This window comes from Lonchura striata, chromosome 23 (genome assembly GCF_050655825.1).
Source record: "Lonchura striata isolate lonStrDom1 chromosome 23, ASM5065582v1, whole genome shotgun sequence".
NCBI classification, from domain to species: Eukaryota; Metazoa; Chordata; class Aves; order Passeriformes; family Estrildidae; genus Lonchura; species Lonchura striata.
Genome location: NC_140725.1, coordinates 3,909,369 through 3,931,436, shown reverse-complemented (window position 1 = coordinate 3,931,436; position 22,068 = coordinate 3,909,369). Strand labels below are relative to the sequence as shown.

Sequence of the window (22,068 nt, the reverse complement as noted above, 5' to 3'; positions counted from 1 at the left end):
CCGTGCTGTGGGGTGCTTTGTGGTGAAGACTGAAGGTCAGAGCCAGCCCCGTGAAATTCCTCGAGAACCTCTTGTCCTCTTCCAGTCTCCTCATCTTTTGGCGTGTCGGGATTTTGTTCCTTCTCTCTTGGGAACTGATCCTTCAGGACAGTCATTGGATTTAGGAATATTTGATGAAGAAACCAAGAGTTTCTAGTGGTGTCTCCCCTGAGTAATTTCAGCAAATTTCAATAGGCACCTTCAAAAAAAGCTTCCGTAATTCCCGGGTTTGCTACAAGAACTGGATCCCTCGGAGGGAACCAAAATGCTGCTTGGAAAAACAAACAAAACAAACGGAAAAAAACCCCCAAAAATGCTCATCCCGCTGAGGAACTCCTTTGTCTGCCCCAAGAATTCCAGGGCTGCTCTTGAGATGTCCCCCATGGAGAGAACCAGGGTTGGATTCTGCTCCTGCTTGGAATTCAAGTATCCAGGAGGGCATCCAAGCTCTCCAGAAGGGTGTCCCAACCCCAAGGAGGATGTCCCAGACCTCGAGGGGAGCGTGCTGGAGCCTGGGAAGGGAATCCCAGAGCCCGGGAAGGGAATTCCAGAGCCCGGGAAGGGAATCCCAGAGCCCAGGAAGGGAATTCCAGAGCCTGGGAAGGGAATCCCAGAGCCCAGGAAGGGAATCCCAGAGCCCGGGAAGGGAATCCCAGAGCCCGGGAAGGGAATTCCAGAGCCCGGGAAGAGAATCCCAGAGCCCGGGAAGGGAATCCCAGAGCCTGGGAAGGGAATCCCAGAGCCCGGGAAGGGAATCCCAGAGCCCGGGAAGGGAATCCCAGAGCCTGGGAAGGGAATTCCAGAGCCCGGGAAGGGAATCCCAGAGCCTGGAAGGGAATCCCAGAGCCTGGAAGGGAATCCCAGAGCCTGGAAGGGAATCCCACACCTTGAGAAGGACAGCCTGGTCTGGAGGAGGAGGAGCAGGAGATCCCAGCTCCAAGCAGGACATCTCCAGGAGGGGATCCAAGATCTTGGGAAGGTCATGCCAGCACTCAGGGAGGGTATCCCAACTCCTGAGAAGGGAATCCCAACCTCTGAGGAGGGAATCCCGGCCTTTAAGGACGGCATCCTACTCCAAGGAGGATATTCCAGACCCCAAGAAGGGTATCCCAGCCCCTGAGGAGGAAATCCCAACCTTAAGAAGAGCATTCCAGACCTCGAGGAGAGCATCCCAACCCCGAGCAGGGCTTCCTAAACCCCAGGGAGGGACAGCCAGACCTCAAGGAGGACATCTGAGATCCGAGGAGAGCGTTCCAGACCTCAAGGAGGACATCTGAGCTCCAAGGAGGACATCCCAGCTCCAAGGAGAGCGTTCCAGACCTCAAGGAGGACTCTCAGCTCCAAGGAGAGCATTCCAGATCTCAAGAACATCTCAGTTCCAAGGAGGACATCCCAGCTCCAAGGAGGAGAGCGTTCCAGACGTCAAAGAGGACGTCCCAGCTCCAAGGAGAGCGTTCCAGACATCAAAGAGGACCTCCCAGCTCCAAGGAGACCATTCCAGACCTCAAGGAGGACGTCCCAGCTCCAAGGAGAGCATTCCAGACCTCAAGGAGGATGTCCCAGCTCCAAGGAGACCATTCCAGACCTCAAGGAGGATGTCCCAGCTCCAAGGAGAGCATTCCAGACCTCAAGGAGGATGTCCCAGCTCCAAGGAGAGCATTCCAGACCTCAAGGAGAGCATCCCAGCCCTCCAGCTGGGAAGGAAGGGGCTGGGAGGCAGCCGATCCACCAGGATCCCGGTATTCCCGCTCCGCTGGGTCGCTTCTCCCACCTCCCACGAGGCATTCCCGGAGTTTTTCAGTCCTTCAGGTCTGGTTTTGGCCGGACACGCGCACGGTCAGCGGTGGGACACGAGGAGAAGCCCGGCGGATGCCGAGGGGAGGCAGAGCCCCTTCCCCTGTCCCCTCTTGCTTTGGCAATGGTCACAGGCTACATGCTCCTGGGAAAACCCAAAAAAAACAAACCAAAATTGGGGGAAAAACAAACAAAAAAAAAAAAAGGCAGGGAAATGGCCACCAAAAGTGCTGGGAAAGCGACCGAACGGGATGAGCCTGGCAGATGTTCCCGGTCCATCCGGAGTTCTCTTGGATATTGCAGTGAGAGTGTTGTTAGCACGTGGCAAAGCTACATAAGAGAAGATGCTACATTCCTTGGGAAACAAAAATAGTGCTGAGCTGGATTTGTTCCGAGTCCGGTGGGGTTTTCCCCTTGGAAAGCCGCCTTTTCCTGGGAGGCAGGGAAAGGGGGGAGAGGAAAAAGGAACCTCGTCCTCACTGCTCCCAGCAGGGTCGGGAGAGAGCCGGGAGCTTCCAGGACGAGGTCTGGGAACAGTCTGGGATCGTTGGCAGTCGCAGCCCTCGGAGGGAATTTTCTCCTCTCCTTCCCCCCTGCCTCGCACCCGGTCCTCGCTCCTTCTCCCTTCCCAGGGAGGGCGTCCAGGGCAGATTTTTTTTTGTGGGGGAAGGAGATTGAAAATTTTAAAAAAAAAAAAAAAATGGAAGGGAAAAAAAAAAAAAAAAGGGATATTTGATATTTACAGCTCTCCACGACCAGTTCTGCAAGGTCTCCTTGGATGTCTCCTTCCCAATCCCAGCCTCTACGGGCAGGAGGGGCTGGTGGAGCTCTCCAGGGAGGACTGGGAGAGGCGGCGGGTCAGGGGTCCGATGCTGGAGTCGGCCAGGGAGGAGGTGGGGAAGAGTTTGTACCAGCCCGAGACGGCGCTGGAGAGATCCAGCTCCTCCAGGATGATCTGGGCCATCCCCATGAAGCACTTGTGGTCCATGCGCCCGTAATCGCCCCAGACGATCACCTGCGGGCACGGAAGGGGTGATGGAGCTGCGAGTCCTGGGGAAGTCGTGCCCAGGTGGAAAAACCCTGCTGGGGTCAGGGTCGGGGAGGTCTGAGGGATGCAGGAAGGGCTCTGGGATCCCTGGACTGTGAGGGTGGGGAGGTCCTGGCACAGGGCATGCCAGAGCCCAGAGAGGGCATCCCAACTCCGAGGAGAGCATCCCAAACCTGAGGAAACCGTCCCAAACCTGAGGAAACCATCCCAACCCCGAGGAGAGCATCCCAAACCTGAGGAAACCATTCCAAATCTGAGGAAACCATCCCAACCCCGAGGAGAGCATCCCAAACCTGAGGAAACCATCTCAACCCTGAGAAGAGCATCCCAAACCTGAGGAAACCATCCCAACCCTGAGGAGAGCATCCCAAACCTGAGGAAACCATCCCAACTCCGAGGAGAGCATCCCAAACCTGAGGAAACCATCCCAACCCTGAGGAGAGCATCCCAAACCTGAGGAAACCATCCCAACTCCGAGGAGAGCATCCCAAACCTGAGGAAACCATCCCAACCCCGAGGAGAGCATCCCAAACCTGAGGAAACCATCCCAAATTTGAGGAAACCATCCCAACCCCAAGGAGAGCATCCCAACTCCCATCAGGGCATTCCAGACCTCAATAAAAACATCCCAGACCTCAGGAAGAACATCCCACGCCTTGAGGAGAATATCCCAACCTCAAAGAGAGCATCCCAACCCTAAGCAAGGCATCCCAGACCTTGAGGAGAACATCCCAGACCTCGAGGAGAGCATCCCAGACCTCAAGGAGAGCAGCCCAATCCTAAGAAGGCATCCCAGACCTCAAGCAGACATCCCAACCCCAGGCAGGGCATTCCAGACCCCAAGGAGGACACCCAGACCCCAAGGAGGACATCCCAGCCCACAGAAGCCGTGGCTGTCCCAGCCCTGGTAGTGTCCAAGGAAAGGCTGGATGGGGCTTGGAGCCACCTGGGACAGGGGAAGGTGTCCCTGCCCACCTGCAGGACTTTGCCCTGGGGACTCTCCTCGAAGAGCAGGGGCTGCTGGTACGAGGGGTCGCAGGTTTTCTTCACCACCTTGGTCTTCTTCTTGGCCAGGCAGACGCCGTTCTCCAGCAGGTAAACCTTCACGTAGGTGGCTGCCGTGGGAAACGGGGACAAGCAGGGCCATGGGACGGGACCCTGGGGTGGTCCCAGCACGGCGCCCAAGCCCTCCGTCCACAGCCACCTACCAGGGATGCACTTGGAGCCCATCTTGGGGATGAGTCCCCTGGCCTGGATCACGTCCACCTCCAGCTGCCCGTTGCGGTCAGCCATGCCGACGTGGACATCGCCTGCGAGGGGGGGACACGCCTGATGGTCACCTCGCCCTGGGGACAGCCACAGCCCCGTGGCCCCATCCTCAGAGCCAGCGTGCCACGGGATGCCGGATTTGTTGGGAATGAGGAGCTCAGGGATGGGAAGGGGCTTGGATTGAGCAGCGAGGAGAGGTCGGGGTGGGAGCCGCCCTCCCTGCCAGCTCCATCCCAGTCACTGGGATTTTATCCCTCGTGGTGGGAGGAAGGAGAGATCAGGGGCCAGGAACTCTGAGGGGTCCAACCACACCTTTCCCTTCCCCTTTCCCCTTTCCTTTTTCCCTTTTCCCTTGTCCCTTTTCTCCTTTCCATTTCCCCTTTTCCCTTTCCCCTTTCCTTTTTCCCTTTTCCCTTGTCCCTTTTCTCCTTTCCATTTCCCCTTTTCCCTTTCCACTTTCCCCTTTTCCCTTTCCCTTTCTCCTTTTATTTTTTTCCCTTCCTCTTTCCCTTTCCCCTTTCCCTTTCCCCTTTCCCCTTTTATTTTTTCCCTTCCTCTTTTCCCTTCCCCTTTTCCCTTTCCCTTTCCCCTTCCCCTTTTCCTTTCCCTTTCCCCTTTTCTTCTTTCCCTTCCTCTTTCCCCTTTCCCCTTCCCCCTTCCCTGAACGTCCCTTTCCCTCCTGCTGGGATTTACTCAGGCCCAGCTCCCGGTACCACAGGGACAGAGGGGACAGGACAGGGGATCCCGGGCAGCTCTTCCCATTCCCAGCAGGATCAGGAGATCACCTTGGGCTGTGTCCACGCTGCTGCTGGCTGGGAATTCTGATTTAGGGCGCGACTTTTGATCCCCGTTTGGGATTTCAATGGGAAAACAGGGACAGGAGGTGGGGCTGTGATTCCAGGATGCTCGAAAAGGAAGCCCCGGGAAAAGAAGAGGCAGAGCTGCGGCTTCTCGGGGATGCCCTGCCCTGAGCCCTGCTCCCGCTCGTGGCAGCGCATTCCCGGAGCGGGATGTGCCGGGATGGAGCCCCGGGAAGAAAGTCGCGGCTTCTTCCCCCCTTCCCTCCCTCCGGAGCCCCCCGGGCGCTGCCCCGCTCACCCATCGGGGGGGTTGCCAGGGTCTGCCGCCCCACCAGCTGCCCCGGCCCCAGCCCGTCGAGGAAATCGCTGAACTGGCTCTCTGCTCCCAGCCGCGTGGTGGGGAAGATGAACCTGCAAAGGATTTTCATGGAGCATCCCTGTGCCCATCGCGCCGGGAGGGATCCCGGCGCCGTTCCCGTCCCCGCCCCGTTCCTTACGTGCCGTCGGAGCTGTTGCTGTTGGTGCTGCCGTCCGTGGACTCCCGGCTGCCCTGCCGGGTCACCCTGGTCCTCATCTCCACGGCGATGCCGGTCTCGGTGCTCCTGCGGATGGTGCTGCGCAGCTTTTTGGGGCCCCCCTCTGGAATTGGAGACGGGACCAGCTCCAGCTCCTGCCCCCAGCCCCGTCCCTGCCTTCCCGGTTTCCATCGTTCCAGGGAGTTGGGCAGCGATCCCCGGGTGAATTCCCACGGGTGAATTCCCACGGGTGAATTCCCACGGGATCCTGCACGGCCACACCCCGGTGCGGCAGGTCGGGAGAGCCACGGGCTGGCTCCGTGTCCCCGTGTCCCCAGCTGCCACAGCCCCGCTCTGTCCCAGTGTCACCGCGGCTTCGGATGGCTCAGGGTCCCCTCTGCAACGGAGACCTGCCCCGCTCACCCCACCAGCGTCCCTTGGCCTCCAAAGTCCCCGTGCCAGAGGGGACAGGAACCCACAGTGTCACAGCCCAGTGCTCCTGATGTTCCCTTGGCCTCCAAAATCTCTGTCCCTGTGCTGAAGGGGACAGCAACCCCCAGGTGTGGGCACAACCCCAAAGCTGCCTGATGTCCCCTTGGCCTCCAGAACCCCCCCGTGCCCCTGTCCCCACACCAGAGGGGACAGCAATCCACGATGTCACACCCCAGTGCTCCTGATGTCCCCTTGACCTCCAAAATCTCTGTCCCTGTGCTGAAGGGGAGAACAACCCCCAGGTGTGGGCACAGCCCCAGCACCACCTGAGGTCCCCTTGGCTTCCAGAACCCCCCTGTGCCCCTGTCCCCACACCAGAGGGGAGAACCCTCAATGCCACAGCACCAACGCCGCCTGATGTCCCCTTTTTCCACTCCCTGGGCTTCCAAAATCCCCGTGTCCCCATGCTAGAGGGGACAACAACCCTCTGTCACAGTGCCAAAGCTGCCTGATGTCCCCTTTTTCCACCCCCTTGTCCTCCAAAATTCCTGTCCCTGTGCTGAAGAGGACAGCAACCCCCAGGTGTGGGCACAACCCCAAAGCTGCCTGATGTCCCCTTGGCCTCCAGAACCTCCCTGTGCCCCTGTCCCCATGCCAGAGGGGACAGTCCACAGTGCCACAGCCCTAACACTCCGGATGTCCCCATTCTCCACCCTCCCTGTGCCCCTGTCCCCGTGCCAGAGGGGACAGCAATCCACAATGTCACAGCCCCAGTGCTCCTGATGCCCTCTTGGCCCCCAAAACCGCTGTGCCCCTGTCCCTGTGCCAGAGGGGACAACCCACAGTGCCACAGGCGTGGGCACAGCCCCAACACCTCCTGATGTCCCCTTTCCCCCTCCCCACCGTGTCCCCGGCGGTGGCAGATGGCAGCAGGAGGAGGAGGAGGAGGGTGGTGGCACCGTCCCCGGGCCCTGCTGTGTGACCATGTGTGAGCGGTGGCACCGCCAGCGCTGTCCTGCTCCTTGGGGCTGTCCCCACCCCAGGGTCTGCCCGGTCCCGGCAGCTCCCTGGAACAGCCTTAAAATGTAGGGAAATGTTAACGGGGGCGGGATTGAAGCTGGTCGGATTTTATGCCTCATTATAATATAAAGGTTTTAGGTGCCATTTTTGGGGTGACATTTTTTGGCTGTAGTTCTTGTGGGTGTCATTTTTCGGTGCCATTTTTGGGGGTGTCATTTTTTGGGTGTCATTTTTTAGGTGTAGTTTCTTTGGGTGTCATTTTTTAGTTGTAGTTTTTGTAGGTGCCATTTTTCAGGAGCCATTTTTGGGTGTAGTTTTTTTGGGTATCATTTTTTGGGTGTCATTTTTCGGTGTCATTTTTTTAGTGTTATTTTTTGGGTGTCATTTTTAGGTGCCATTTTTGGGGGGTGTCATTTTTTAGCTGTAGGTTTTTTGGGTGTCATTTTTAGGTGCCGTTTTTGGGGATGTCATTTTTTGGGTGTCTATTTTAGGTGCAGTTTTTTGGGGTGTAGTATTCTGGGTGTCATTTTTAGGTGTCATTTTTGGGGGTGTCCTTTTTTGTGTGTAGTTTCTTGGGTGTAATTTTTAGGAGCCATTTTTGGGTGTAGTTTTTTGGGTGTCATTTTTTAAGTGTAGGTTTTTTTGGTGTCATTTTTAGGCACCATTTTTGGGGTGTCATTTTTGTGTGTCGTTTTTTTGGGTATAATTTTTTTGGTGTAGTTTTTTGGGTGTCATTTTTAGGTGCCATTTTTGGGTGTAATTTTTTGGGGTATCATTTTTTGGATGTAATTTTTAGGCGCCATTTCTACATGCCTCCATCACACGCGGGCAACCAAAGCACGACTGGTGGCCACCTCCAAGCCCAAGAGGGGGCTCGGGGTGGCCTCTCACCGGTCTGGTTGAGCTGCAGGGTCATTTTTTGGGTGTCATTTTTAGGTGCCATTTTTGGGGGTATCATTTTTAGGTGCCATTTTTGGGTGCAGATTTTGGTTACCATTTTTCGGCACCATTTTTGGGTGTAGTTTTTTTGGGTGCCATCTTTACAAGCCTCCATCACACATGGGCACCCAAAGCACGACTGCTGGCCACCTCCGAGCCCAAGAGGGGGCTCGGGGTGGCCTCTCACCGGTCTGGTTGAGCTGCAGGGTGCTCTTGCTCCACTGGGACAGCCCCACGATCGCCACCATCTTGGCGCCCAGGCTGGAGCGTCGCTTCTTGCTGGCGGTGACGGTGACGGAGACGGAGTCGGCGCTGCCGCGCGCGCTCTTCTCCAGGCTGTACATCTCACCGCTGATGCTGGAGCTGCGCACCACATTCCTGGCAGACGAGGAGCTGGCATCCCCGTTGAACATGGTCAGCGCGCCCGCCGGCACCGGCACCGGCCCTGCTGCCCGGGATCAGCTGTGGGGACAAGTTGGGGACGCTGAGGGGTCGTGGCATCGCTGGCGCAGCCCCGCAGGGATGGGCGGTGCCATCGAAGCGTTCGCAAATCCAGGAAATTCAGGTGGCACGACCCACTGAGGGATGGAAATCGGGGAAAGATTCGGGAACCCCCCCAGGCTCCCTCAGGAGCATTCCCAAGGCTGCCAGAGCTCCAGGAGTGCTTGGACACCGCTCCCAGGGATGCCCAGGGTGGGATTTGGGGTGTCTGTGCAGGGCCAGGGGTTGGACTGGATGATCCTTGTGGGTTCCTTTAATCTCGGTATATTCCATTATTTTTCCCCACCCGTGGGAGCAGCAGGAAGGGGTCAGGAGTCCTGGGGTGAACATCCAGCCCTACCTCAGCTCCCTGCGGGACCAGGACAATCCCAACATCCAGGAGACACCTGGATGGGCAGAAGGCTCTGAGTGCCACCAGCCTGCCCAGCCAGGGTGAGAGATCCTTCGGGCACAGCCCCATCCACCCCTGAGGACATCCAAAATCGCATCCAGCCAAGTTTTCCCTGCACGTCCCCTTCCCCAAACCGTGTCCAGCTCAGCCGGCTGCAGGTGATCCCAGCCCGGGATGGGAATCCATGGAGCAGCGGGGGTGGATGCCAGAGCTCCCGCACAGCCCTGCCGCCTTCCCTTGCCCATGAATATTTAAAGTCCAGCGGGATGGAGCATCCATCTTCCAGGGAAAGGTGAATTATTAACTGCAGGCCAAGCGGAGCCACTTTGTGATAATGGATGGAGGCAGCGCCTGGAAAAATGTTTCCCTTTCAGGAGAGAGGGATGGACACGAGCAGGGGGATGGGGAGCGGGGCAGGCTCCACACAGGGCACAGCTGGGATGAGACCTGATGGGAATCATGGATGAGACCTGGCAGGAGCTGTGGGATCAGCTCCAGCACCGCTGAACTCCTGGATTTATCAGTTGCAGGGGTGAGTGGGTGATTAGTCATTAATAGCATTAATGAGTTCCCTCCTGGCTGGGGTTTTCCCTCCTGGCTCTGCCCAGGCATTGACCCACGGCCTTCCCCCCACTCCTTGTGCCTGGGGGCGCTCAGCACTGGCCCCCAGCTCCAGAGGGATGGATCCTCTGGGATAAAGCTGCCAGTGTGGGATGAGCCTCAATCCAGAGGGATGGAGCCATTGGATAAAGCTGTCGGTGTGGGATGTGTCCCAGCTCCAGAGGGATGGATCCCTTGGATAAAGCTGCCAGTGTAGGATAAACCCCAACCCAGAGGAATGGAGCCACTGTTGGTGTGGGATAAACCCCAATCCAGAGGGATGGATCCTTTGGATAAAGCCATCGGTGTGGGATGTGTCCCAGCTCCAGAGGGATGGATTCTCTGGGATAAAGCTGTTGGTGTGGGATGAGCCTCAATCCAGAGGGGTGGATCCTTTGGATAAAGCCATCAGTGTGGGATGTGTCCCAGCTCCAGAGGGATGGAGCCCTTGGATAAAGGTGTTGGAGTGGGATGCATCCCAGCTCCGGAGGGATGGAGCCACTGGCACCAGGTGCAATCCCAGCTCCGGATCTGCCCCATCACAGCCACGTGCCGATGTCCAGCACCTCCTCGAGGAGGTGTCAGGGCTGATCTGCTGCCTTGGGGACCTTTGGGGTGACACTTTCCAGTGCCACCCGCCACTCTCAGGCTCCAAACCTGCTGCAATCCCTGAGGATTCCCTTAGGATGAACCTGACAAAGGGAATGGATCCCAAACACTTCCCCAGCCTGTGCCTCAGTTTCCCCACTGGCAAACCTGGCTTAGGCTGTGCCTGAACAAACACAAATCCCTCTGCACCAGGGCTCAGCCGGGCCCAGCCCAGGCCCCTCCACGTTCCAGGTGAGAAATCCCTGGAACACCCCACGCCTGTAGGGCCAGGAGAACACAAAGGGCTCCTGGTGCTGCTCCAGCAGCCCGGAGAGTGCCGGGCTCTGGTGGGAGCAAATTAGATCAGGAGAGCAGAGCGCTAATGGGATCATTTCCAATGCAATACACACAGGGATAATCCGCAGCAAAGGAAGCCAGGCCCTCCCCAGCCCGAAGGCAGGATTTGCTTTCCCCTGCCATGATTTTACTCCGTATCTCTCTGCACAATCTGTTTCTGCCCGGTGCAGGTGCTGCCTGGGGGGTTTGGGGAGTGCCTGGTGCTGAGGTGAGCTGGGTTTGAGTGTGGCTGCCACAGCTAAGCCGGCCTTGGCACGGCCACAGCATCTTCAGTACCACCACAGCATCCTTGGCACGGCCACAGCATCTTCAGTACCACCACAGCATCCTTGGCAGGGTTACGGCATCCTCAGCACCACCACAGCATCCTGAGCACTACCACGGTGCCCTCAGCACGGCCACGGCATCCTTGGTGCCATCACAGCATCCTCGGCACCACTACAGCATCCTTGGTACCACCACAATACCCTTGGTGCCACTACAGCGTCCCTGGTACAATCACAGCATCCTTGGGGCCACCACAGCACCCTCGGCATGGCCATGGCATCCTCAGCATCACCGCGGCATCTTCGCCATGGCCACGGCACCCTTGATGCCACCACAGCATCCTCAATGCCACCACAGCATCCTCAGCATGGCCACAGCATCTCTGGCATGGCCATGGCACCCCTGATGCCACCACGGTACATCTGATGCCACCACAACACCCCTGATGCCACCATGGCATCCCTGATGTCATCACAGCACCCCTGATACCACCATGGCACCTCTGATGCCACAACAGCATCCTCAGCATCATCACAGCATGGCCACAGCATCTTTGATGCCACCACGGCATCCCTGATGCCACCACATCATCCTCAGCATCACCACAGCATCCTCAGCATGGCCACAGCATCTCTGGCATGGCCATGGCACCCCTGATGCCACCACGGTACATCTGATGCCACCACAGCACCCCTGATGCCACCACAGCATCCCTGATGTTATCACAGCACCCCTGATACCACCATGGCACCTCTGATGCCACCACAACCGCCCTGATGCCACCACAGCATCCTCAGCATGGCCAAGGCAACCCTGATGCCACCACAGCACCCCTGATGCCACCACAGCATCCTTGGTACTGCCACAACATCCTCAGCATCACCACAGCATCTTTGGCATGGCCACGGCACCCCCGATGCCACCACGGCACCCCCGATGCCACCACAGCCTCCCGAGCCCGCTGCCGAGCCCCCAGCCCCGCTGCCGCCCCTGCCCCGGCTCCCCCTTCCCGGCAGCGCGGGGGGGGTCAGGGAGCCGCACCAGCTTTCCCTTCCAACACATTTCCCCTTCCCCCGCACGCATTTATTCCCGGGATCCCGAGGCGCCGGGATGCTCGGAGCCATCCCCCCGTGCCGCCGCAGCCCGGCCCGCTCCCGGGGCAGCTCCCGCAGCCTCACCGCCACCACGCTCCGTCCTTGCGGGAAGCGACGAGCACCGGCAGCCCCGGGACGTTCCCCGGCGAGCCCAGCCCGGGTCCCGAGGGACGCACGGAGCCCACGGACACCGCCGGGAGCCGCGTCATGGCTGGAGCATCCCCGATGGAGGAGCACAAGCGGCAGGAAAATCGCGATCCCTGCTGCCTGAGGATGGCGGGGGCCGAGTTCTGCCCCTCCCCGCTCGTGGCACCCCCAAAAAATATTAGAAGGAAAGAGGAGATGGAGGAGTCTTACCGGCCCTGCGCCGGGGAGGAGGAGGAGGCTCCGCTCAGCTTGCCAGCCCCATCCCGGCCGGATCCGGAGGGTGCCAGGGCGGGGGAATCTTTCCAGGGTTCTGGAGAGCCGGGGCTGTGCTGGCGCTGCTTCAGCATCTCCCTCAGCATCTCCATGGTTACCCGGCTGACCCAGTTCTCCTCCCAGCCCCGAGCAGGGCCACGGTGGTCCAGCGGGGTGGGATGCGCTGGGAGCATCCCTGGGCTGGGATTCGGGGAGCTGAGGAGCCCCCCAGCCTGGATCCCTACGGATGCCATGGGAAGGGAAGGGTGGCGAGGATGGGAAAAGATGCCATGGCACGGATGGGAAAAGTGGGGCTCGAGGCAGGACAGGGGGGGACAGGTGATCCCAGGAGGGGATGGAGCCCGGGGGGCTGCAGGTGTGGGAAGGGACAAGCCGGGGCTGGGAGGCAGCGCTGGCCCCAAATGCACCACAGAAACAGGGAATGGGGGGCAAAATATTAATGGGAAAAACGGGTGCCTTGGGAAAAGCTCTGGAGAAGGAGGGAGCAGCCCCACAGGTGCTCCCACACAGGTGGGAAAGGAGGAGGAGGAGGAGGAGGAGGAGGAAGGTGTTAAATGAGCACGGTGGGGGTGGCTGGGAACACTGCCTTGCCAGGGAAGGAGGCAGAAGGATTTTGGGAGCTGTTTGCTCCCTCAAAACCATCAAGGTGGGTGTTCCCAGGGAAAAACGGGGCTGGAAACCACGGGCAGTGGGGCAGGAGGTTCTTCCTGTCCCCTGTTTAGGCTGGAGGGAGAGCACTGAAAACTGGAGCAGGGAGGTCCTAAAATCAGCTTTTTTGGGGAATAAAAAGGTTGCCAGAGCTGGCACCCCGAGGCCCTGCCTGGGCAACAGCACCCCAGGACAGGCTGCAGCATCCCAGCTCCCACACACCTGCTCCTCCAAGAATTTGGAAATACTTTCCCCTGAAAGTATTTCATTCTAATTAATTGCTCCGGCTTTGATAGGCAGCCGCTTGTATAATTTTAATTGCCCAACAAGGGCTCTAATTGGGTGCACGTGAGCTGGGAATTTGGGAGGAACTCCAGGTCCTGGAATTCAGCTTCTCCTGGCTCAGGCAGGTTAGCAAAGTTCCGTCCTGGCTGGGATTTGCTGCAGGTGCAGCGTTATTGCTGCTGCATCAGCTTAAAATTAATGGATGGGCCCAAATGTGCTCCATTTCTTGGAAAAGCTGGGAAGTTTGGATGGGGCTGTGCTCGGGGATCCCACAGGAGCTGCCTCTGGAAAAAGGGCTGGCTGTTGGATGAGCGAGGTTGAGCAAGGGAGGAAGGTCCTGGAGCAAATCCCACAGGATGGTTCTGCTCAGGATGGTTTTCCAAAGGGCAGGTGCTGGGATGGGAGCCTGGCCTGGTTTTCCATCGGGATGGGAAGAGCTGGTGGCCGTGGCATGGGTGACAGGGACCAGGGATGTCCCCAAGGGCTCAGGAGGGATGGCATTCCTCCATTCCTCCATTCCTCCAGCCTGGAAGCAGCTGGGGCTGCTCCGGGTGCTCTCTGTGCTTCCGTCTGCTCCTGCACGTGGCACCCAGACTGGGAGCACCCATGGGACCCAGACTGGGAGCACCCATGGGATCCAGACTGAGAACATCACTGGGACCCAGACTGGGAACACCAGTGAGACCCAGACCAGGAACATCACTGGGACCCAGACTGGGAGCACTGGTGGGACCCAGACTGGGAGCACTGGTGGGATCCAGACCGGGAGCACCCATGGGACCCAGACTGGGAGCCACAGCGCAGCACGGGCTCTCCAGGCAGCAGAGACACAGAGAAATGTCCCACTGGAATCTTCCTTGCTGTGTCCAAACACACCCTGCCCATGGCAATTCCCTTCCCATGCCCATTCCCAAAGGATGCGTCCATGTCCAGATGCCACATCCTGGAGGATCCAGCTGAGGATCCAGGAGGATCCAGCTCAGGATGGGGAACCAGCATGCCACAGAATCCTTCATGCCCATGTTCCTGGGAAGGTGGGACAGGTTTGGAATTCCAGGTGATCCACGCCCGAGCCCTGCAGGACGGCAGAGGCTGCGCCCTGACCACGCCGTCCCTGTCCCCCGTGTCCCTGCGCCACGTCTGCGCCCGCTCGAATCAGATCTGCACTGAATCCCAGCGTTTCCTTGGCAACATCAAGGAATCCGAGGAGCAAAAGCCACCCGGCAGGGCCAGGCTGGGGGACAGAGCCCAACCGGCCACCAGAGCCACGGGGACACTGCGGCAAGCACCGGGCGCTCCTGATGCTCCAACCCATCCCGGAGATAATCCAGGATGGAGCGTGGGTCATCTGCTCTGGTGGCACCTTGGTGCTGGCTGTGGCCACCGCGGGCAGCTGGGGACAGAGCAGGACCTCGCTGGCACCGTGGGCCGCGTGACCCCCAAAAAGCTCCACGGGGATGCCAGAAAGCTGGGATGGGTTTGGGATGGGATGGCCCCACTCAGATGCCAAGCCGTGCTGTCCCGGTGGCACCGAGGGCTGGCAGGGCCGTGCCAGGGCCAGGGATGATCTCCCTGGCACCGAGGGAAGGTGGAGAGGAGCTTTTGCCGTTCCGGCTGCCGCTGCCTTTCCGGCCGCGAGCTCTGCAATGCAGCTCGCACGGCTCGGCTGCTGTGTGTGAATCCCATCAATATTTCATGGAGCTGCTTCCTCCAGGGGAAGGGCTGCTCTCAGCTCCGGCTTTCTGCTGCTCCTACCAGCAGGGAACATCTGATTTCCCTCCAGCAGCACCCAGCAGATCGCCCTGCTCCTCCCCATTCCACCTTGGCAAATATCCCTGTGCCTTCCAGGAGCTCCGGAGCCTGGAATCCCTCAGGTTCCATGCTGCTCCCGGGGTCTCCAGGGACAAGCCACCAGCTCCAGGATGGGTCACCGAACCCAGCCACATCCCCAGATCCACATCCAGCAGCGGGGATGTGCCAACAGCCTGGCTGGATCCGACATTCCCTGCCCGGCCGCATCCAGCCCGCAGATCCCAGCTGGCTCCCGAGCCCAGCAGGAGCCAGGGGTGAGCAGCTTTGTTTGCAGAAAAAGTCGCTTTTTTAAGTGCTAAGGCTGCACAATTATTGCCGAGCTTCTTCAGGGATCAGCAGAAAACTTGGGAAGAGTTCTGGGAGCCGGAGCGATGCCAGGAGGGGGCAGAGCCTGCGGCAAACACCCCTCGCTGTGGGGCGGCTCCTCCATCCCCAGAAGAGCAGGAGGATGGGATGAGGGAAGATCCCAGCCAGGTGCTGCTCCTCAGAGAACTTGTGAGAAGATGAGGCCAAAAACTGGTGTTGCTCCACCACCCAACAACTAAAACCTGCACAATTCCCAATTTTTGAGGTGAAACGTCCATCCCCGGGAGTTTTTTTGTCTGTGGGAAGGATGAGGAGGCTGGGGAGGCTCCCAGCAGAGCATGGCAGGGTGAGGAAGGAGCTCCTGATCCCGGCAGGCAGCGGGAGGAGCGGGGCTGTCAATCCCTTCCCAATAATTCCTAAGCGAGGCTCTCTCCCTGCTCGTGGAGACGTGGTGACAAAACATTTGAAGCGCCTTGACAGGGACGCCAAGAGCTGCTGTCACACAGCTCCAGTTCTAATCAGCAGGAAAATTAGGGATTTTCATCGCCTTCAGCTGCATTTTGTATCCGTGCGAGGCTTCCCAAAGGGCCGTGCTGCAGCGGGAGCCCACGGAGAGCTGAGCTCCAGGGACGGCAGCAGCTCGGGGGGGATGGAAGGGGGGGATTCAGCCCCGGATTTGGGGCCAAGCTGCCGCAGTGTCACCCTCAGTCCCTGTCCCACAAAGGCTGGAACGGGGACAACGGGAGAGGCTTGGGAGCGTGGGAGGTGGCAGGAGTTTGGCCTCACGAAGGGAGTCGGGGATGGAGCAGAGGGAGAGAGGTGTGAGCACAGCGGGAGTGGCCCTGGGGAGGTGTCGGCACAGGGAGAAATGGGGCTGGGAGAAATGGGGCTGGACGGAGAGCTGGGAGCAGGCAGGGATGGCTCGGGAATGGCAGGGATGGTTCGGGAATGAAAACAGGGATGGTTCGGGAATGGCCAGGGTGATCGGGCAGGAAGGGCTTGGGGAATGAAAACAGGGATGGTTTGGGAATGAAAAGAGGGATGGTTTGGAGCAGCCAGGGTACAAAAACAGGGATGGTTTGGGAATGGCTGGGGGACAAAGACAGGGACAGTTTGGGAATGGCCAGGGGATGAAAAGAGGGATGGTTTAGAAGAAGTCAGGCAGGGATGATCTGGGAGCAACCAGGGGATCAGGCAGGGATGGTTTGGGAATGGTCAGGGTGATCGGGCAGGAAGGGTTCGGGAATGGCCAGGGTGCAGAAATGGTTTGGAAGTGGCTGGAGGATGAAAATAGGGATGGTTTGGGAATGAAAAGAGGGATGGTTTGGGAGCAGCCAGGAGACAAAAACAGGGATGGTTTGGGAATGGTCAGGGGATGAAACGAGGGATGGTTTGGAAGAAGTCAGGCAGGGATGATCTGGGAGCAACCAGGGGATCAGGCAGGGATGGTTTGGGAATGGTCAGGGAATGAAACCAGGGATGGTTTGGGAATGGTCAGGGAATGAAACCAGGGATGGTTTGGGAATGGTCAGGGAATGAAACCAGGGATGGTTTGGGGATGGTCAGGGCATGAAATCAGGGATGGTTTGGAAGAAGTCAGGGAATGCAGGCAGGGATGGTTTGGGAATGGCTGGGGGATCAGGCAGGGATGGTTTGGGAGCAGCCAGGGCTGGTTTGGGCAGGTGCTCCCTTGTCCTGCGGTGGAAGAACAGCCCCAGGCTCCCGTGCCTGGCAGCAGAGCCCATCCCGAGCTCCCGGCGGCTCCGCAGCCTCCCACTCCCAGCTCACAATGGGAACGAGCGGCGCAGCCCCGGGCTGCTCCCTGGGCACCCAGCGATGGGCGTCAGCCTTGGAAACCCCTTTCCTGTGGGTCCCAGACCCCTGAGGGTGGGCAGTGCCCACCACAGAGCCCCTCACAGCCACCACCTCCCGTGGGGGTCACCCTCAGTGCCAGCTCCCACGCTGGGGACCATTTCGGACCATTTCGGGCCACCGAGGGGACCCCGTGGCCAGCCCGACTTGAGCCCCTCGGGGTGCCAGGGTGATGCCCACGGGCTGTCCCCACTCGTTGTCCCCGCGGTTGTGGCACGAGGGAGCAGCACAGGAGCTGTGCCCACCCCAGGGCATCGTCTCGCTCTTCCTCACCCCTTCCTTAACAATTTTCCCAATTTTCCCACCAGAACCCAGCCCAGCACCTTTCCCAAACCCCACGGAGGGCGGAGGAGGCTCCGGATCGAGGGAGAGACAAATCCACGCACAGATCCCAGGCTGGAGCCGCCGGGAATCCCGGGACGAGCTGAGCCCGGCGCGGTGCCCCGGGGCAGACCTTCCCCAGCACCGTCCCCGCTTTTCCCGGTCCCTATCCCGGTTTTCCCGGCGCTGGGACCGGCGTGCACGGGACGGGGTTGACGTCAACGGGCTTTCAGCGGGATGATGGATGGCACGGGAAGGCGCTCCCGGTGCCCAGCGCCGGCCGGGAAGCGCTGCCCGCCCCGCACCGGGAAAGGCTCCGGGGAACCGGCCCGGGGACCCCTGGGCAACGGGAGCAGCGCGGCCGCAGCTCCCCCGTTTTGGGCGCAGCGATGATTTTGGGGGGTCCGCATCCCGGCTCAGAGCCTGGGCGATGATTTAGGGCTGCCGGCAGCCGTGGGGCATGGGGGTACCCCCGGCGTTGTCCCCACGGGGGTCGAGACCCCTCCTCTCCCCCCAGCCCTCCTCCCGGAGCTCCCGGAGCGCGCATCCCGCTGCTCCCCGGTACCGCAGCCGCGCCGAGCATCCCCAAATTCACCTTCCCCGCTCCCCCCGCCGCCGGCCGGGGATGCTCGGGGGCAGGTGCGGCCCCGCTGGGCGCGGTGCCCGCGGGGCCCGGGGCTGTCGCCGCTGTCCCGGAGCGCCGCGCCCCGCGGGCACTCACCGCTGCCGCCGCCGCCGCCGCCCGTGCCCGCTCCTCCCCCGGCCCCGGCGGGCTGCTGGGAGCGGCGGGCGGGGGAGCCCCGGGCCCGGGAGCGGGGAGGGACCGGCACCTCCCGAGGGAGCGGCCGGCCGGACACCGAACGGCGGCGGCGGGACCGCGCAGCCATCAGGTGGATCCTAAAGGGTGATGGAAGGAGGGGCCGCACCCCAGAGCCCCCAGCCGGACCCTACAGGCTTCGAGTGGGTGCTGCAGCCGGCAGCTGGACCCCAAAATCCTCCAGCCGGACCCTACGGGCTTCAGCTGGAGTCTGGAGCCATTAACCAGAGTTTGGGAGCCACCAGATGGACCCTAAACCCATCAGTTGAACCCCAAGGGGCACCAAATGGATCTTACAGCCATCTGTTGAACCCAAAGAGGCACCAGATGATCCTACAGCCATCAATTGAACCCCAAGAGGCACCAAATGGATCCTACAGCCATCAGTTGAACCCCAAGAGGCACCAGATGGATCCTACAGCCATCAGTTGAACCCCAAGGGGCACCAAATGGATCCTACAGCCATCAGTTGAACCCCAAGGGCCTCCACCTGCACCTTACACCCATCAACGGGACCCTACACCCGTTAACCAAACCCCAAGAGCCTCCAGTTGGACCCTACACCCATCAGCTGGACCCCAAAAGCCTCAGGTTGAACCCTGCACTGATCAATTGGACTTTGCACCCATCAGTGGGACCCCAAGATCCCCAGTTGGACCCCACAGCCATCAGTGGGACCCCAAGATCCCCAGCTGACCCCACAGCCATCAGTGGGACCCCAAGATCCCCAGTTGGACCCCACAGCCATCAGTGGGACCCCAAGATCCACAGTTGGACCCCACAGCCATCAGTGGGACCCCAAGATCCCCAGTTGGACCCCACAGCCATCAGTGGGACCCCAAGATCCACAGTTGGACCCCACAGCCATCAGTGGGACCCCAAGATCCCCAGCTGACCCCACAGCCATCAGTGGGACCCAGGAGCCTCCAGCTGACCCCACAGCCATCAGTGGGACCCAGGAGCCTCCAGTTGGACCCTACACTGAACAACTGGACCCTACAGCCATCAAATGAACCCCAAAGCCCCCGGCCGGACCCCACACCCCCCGCTGGAGCTCGAGACCCTCCAGCTGTCCCCTCCAGCCACCAGTTGGCCTCTGGAGCTGCCACCTGCCCCTTCTGTCCCAGCTGGACCCCAAGAGGTGTTGCCACCCCTGCTGCTGTCACCTGGACCCCAAGAGTGCTCTGGGAGCAGCCGATCCCGCTCCGGGAATGCACAAACCTCCAGATGCGATCCCGCTGGAGCAGCCACAGGGGACAGCACGGGGACAGCACCACAGGACACCATGGGGACATCATGGGGACACCACGGGGAGACCATGGAGACATCACGGGGACATCATGGGACACCATGGGGAGACCATGGAGACACCACCACAGGGACACCATGGAGAGACCATGGGGACACCACCATGGAGACACCATGGGGACACCACAGGGACACCATGGGGACACCATGGGGACACCATGGGGAGACCATGGGGACACCACGGGGACACCATGGGGACAACACAGGGAGACCACCACAGGACACCACGGGGAGACCATGGGGACACCACGGGCACACCATGGGGGCACCACAGGGACACCACAGAGACACTACCACAGGGACACCACAGAGACACTACCACAGGGACACCATGGGGACACCACGGGGAGACCATGGGGACACCACGGAGACACCACAGGGACACCATGGGGCCACCACGGGGACACCATGGAGACACCATGGGGACACCACAGGGAGACCACCACAGGACACCATGGGAAGACCATGAGGACACCACAGGCACACCACAGGGCCACCACAGGGCCAGCACGGGGCCAGCACGGGGACACGGGGTGCCCTGGGTGCTGGCGAGGGAGGAGGTTCGGGCGCAGGGGCGGCGGCTCCCGCGCTGCCCTTGGACTCACCTTGGCGGCGGGATCCAAACTCCGGTTTCCCCGCAGGCAGCGGCTCCTGCTCCCGGTGAATTCCTCTCCCTGCCTTGCCTCTGCCGGCTGACATGGAGCCACGTGCCCGGAGCAAAGCCGCCTTCACCGCCTTTTTTAACTCTGTCCCTCCCCAAAATCCCGCAATTCCCAGCTCCCCATCCCCGTGGGCAGCGCCTCGGGGCGTTCCCGATCCCGGGATTAGGGCCTGGGGAGCGATTTGGGATCGGGGTGGCTCAGGGAGTGAGAGCATCCATCAGTGCAGGGAGGATGTGGGATAATTCTCCCCGTGGCGGCTGCTGGAGGGAAAAACTGGGATGCAGCAGGTCCCGGCAGGAAAGCTGGTTCAGGAACAGGAATAGCTGAAAGAACTAAATATGGAAACTTGGATAAAGCGGCGCTGAAGGAGGGAGATGGTTTCCTAACGGGATTCAAAGCATATAAACAAACTCAGGGAGGAGGGAGGTTGTCCAGAGGGGCCTTGGTGAGGAAGAGTTTGGAAAACCAGCTGGAATTCTCCCAGCAGGGAAGGCTGTTCCATGAAATTTCCAGCTTTGTGGAGGAAGTGTCACCCCTGGGAACACATTGTCGGGGGGAAGAGATAACAAAAACAACGTCCCTAAAATATTCTCTGAGGGATTTATTTTTTTTTTTCTCCAGCTGCTTTTTGATGCTAGGGAGTTGCACAGCAATGGAGTTCTCCGTTGCATTGGAAGTTTTTTTTTTTTTTGCTTCCTTTGGTTTTTCTGGGATCACGCTGGGAAGGCTCTGGTGCTGCACATTGCTGGCACCAATTTCCTGGGAATTGCTCCCCTGGATGGACAAAGCCCAAAGCTCAGCCTTGTGCTGAGATCCCATCAGAGCTCTCCCGTCTCCGATGTCTCTTAATTCCTTAAGGAGCTCGGCTTTGCCGGCTCCTCGGCACCTTCTGCTTTCCCTTTCGGGATTGTGCCGGCACCACGGGGAAGGCTGAACGCGATTATCCCGCTGCAACTGCCCTAAGAGGATTCCCGGGGCTGGGAGGGCACAGGGATGGTCCTGCTGGATGTGGGGGAGCCCCGGAGGGTGACCCCGGGATCTGCAGCCCCCGTGGGTGCCACGAGCTGCCCTTCCTCGGGATAGGGTGGAAAATGCCCACGGAGTGGATCCCGGGGAGAGGGGGAGGGAATGGGGATGGAGACACTGGGAAAGGGTGGGAATGTCGGGGCTCTGGGGCTGCTGGGGCGGGGTTGGGGCTGCTCTGGGAAATCCTGAGGCTTCCCGGGAAATTTTGGGACTTCTCGGGGAGGTTCTGAAGCTTTCCAGGGGACTGAGGCTTCCCAGGAGGGTCCTGGAGCTGCCCAAGGAGGTGCTGGGGCTTTCCCAGGAGGATCCTGGAGCTTCCCAGGGATATCCTGGGGCTTTCCAGAGGACTCAGATTTCCCAGGAGGATCCTGGAGCTGCTTTGGGGCATCCTGGAGCTTCCCAGGGATATCCTGGGGATGCCCAGGAGGGTCCTGGAGCTTTTCACTGGACTCAGATTCCCCAGGAGAATCCTGAAGCTGCTTTGGGGTATCCTGGATCTTCCCAGCGATATCCTGGGGATGCCCAGGAGGGTTCTGGAGCTTTCCAGAGGAATCAGATTTTCCCAAAAGGATCCTGGAGCTGTCCTGGGGCATCCTGGGACTGCCCAGGGAATTTTGAAGTTTCCCTGAAGGGTCCTGGAGCTTCTCTGGAGAGTCCTGGAGCTGTCCTGGAGTATCCTGGGGTTTCCCAAGAGTGTCCTGGAGCTTTCCAGAAGACTGAGCCTTCCCAGGAGGGTCCCAGAGCTGTTCTGGGGCATCTTGGGGATCCCCAGGAGATTCTGAGGCTTCCCAGGAGGTTTCTGGAGCATTCCAGAGGACTGAGGCTTCCCAAAAGGATCCTGGAGCTGCTCTGGGGTATCCTGGGGCTGTCCTGGAGGCTCTGGAGCTCCTGGAGCTGCATTCAGGGAAGGAGAAGCTGCACCTGGAGAAGGGTTATG

At 59.8% G+C, this 22,068-nt stretch overlaps 1 protein-coding gene across 7 annotated transcripts; it reads right to left on the bottom strand.

The window, feature by feature from the left end:
* Positions 1 to 2,104: 2,104 nt before the first annotated feature.
* Positions 2,105 to 21,053, bottom strand: RIMS3 (regulating synaptic membrane exocytosis 3). 7 transcript variants are annotated; one of them, XM_077788447.2, is made up of 7 exons: positions 20,049 to 21,053; positions 8,044 to 8,318; positions 5,448 to 5,589; positions 5,249 to 5,361; positions 4,090 to 4,191; positions 3,857 to 3,982; positions 2,105 to 2,848 (listed from the first exon to the last, which is right to left on the bottom strand). In XM_077788447.2, the coding sequence occupies exons 2-7, from the start codon at positions 8,267 to 8,269 to the stop codon at positions 2,517 to 2,519; spliced, it is 1,041 nt and encodes a 346-aa protein (XP_077644573.2). In that variant the 5' UTR covers positions 8,270 to 8,318; positions 20,049 to 21,053; the 3' UTR covers positions 2,105 to 2,516. The 7 variants fall into 7 exon arrangements, with proteins under 7 accessions (XP_077644573.2, XP_077644577.1, XP_077644570.2 ...); XM_077788451.2 differs by lacking the exon at positions 20,049 to 21,053 and adding an exon at positions 18,040 to 18,097 and having other exon boundaries at positions 3,857 to 3,996; XM_077788444.2 differs by lacking the exon at positions 20,049 to 21,053 and adding an exon at positions 18,040 to 18,097.
* Positions 21,054 to 22,068: the final 1,015 nt, after the last annotated feature.

Coding starts and splice junctions, on each gene's coding strand:
- RIMS3 (XM_077788447.2), bottom strand. CDS start 8,269: ATGTTCAACGGGGATGCCAGCTCCTCGTCTGCCAGGAATGTGGTGCGC. Junction 5,590..8,043: donor CCTGCAGCTCAACCAGACCG/GTGAGAGGCCAC, acceptor CTCCAATTCCAG/AGGGGGGCCCCAAAAAGCTG. Junction 2,849..3,856: donor CCCAGGGCAAAGTCCTGCAG/GTGGGCAGGGAC, acceptor CCGTGCCCGCAG/GTGATCGTCTGGGGCGATTA.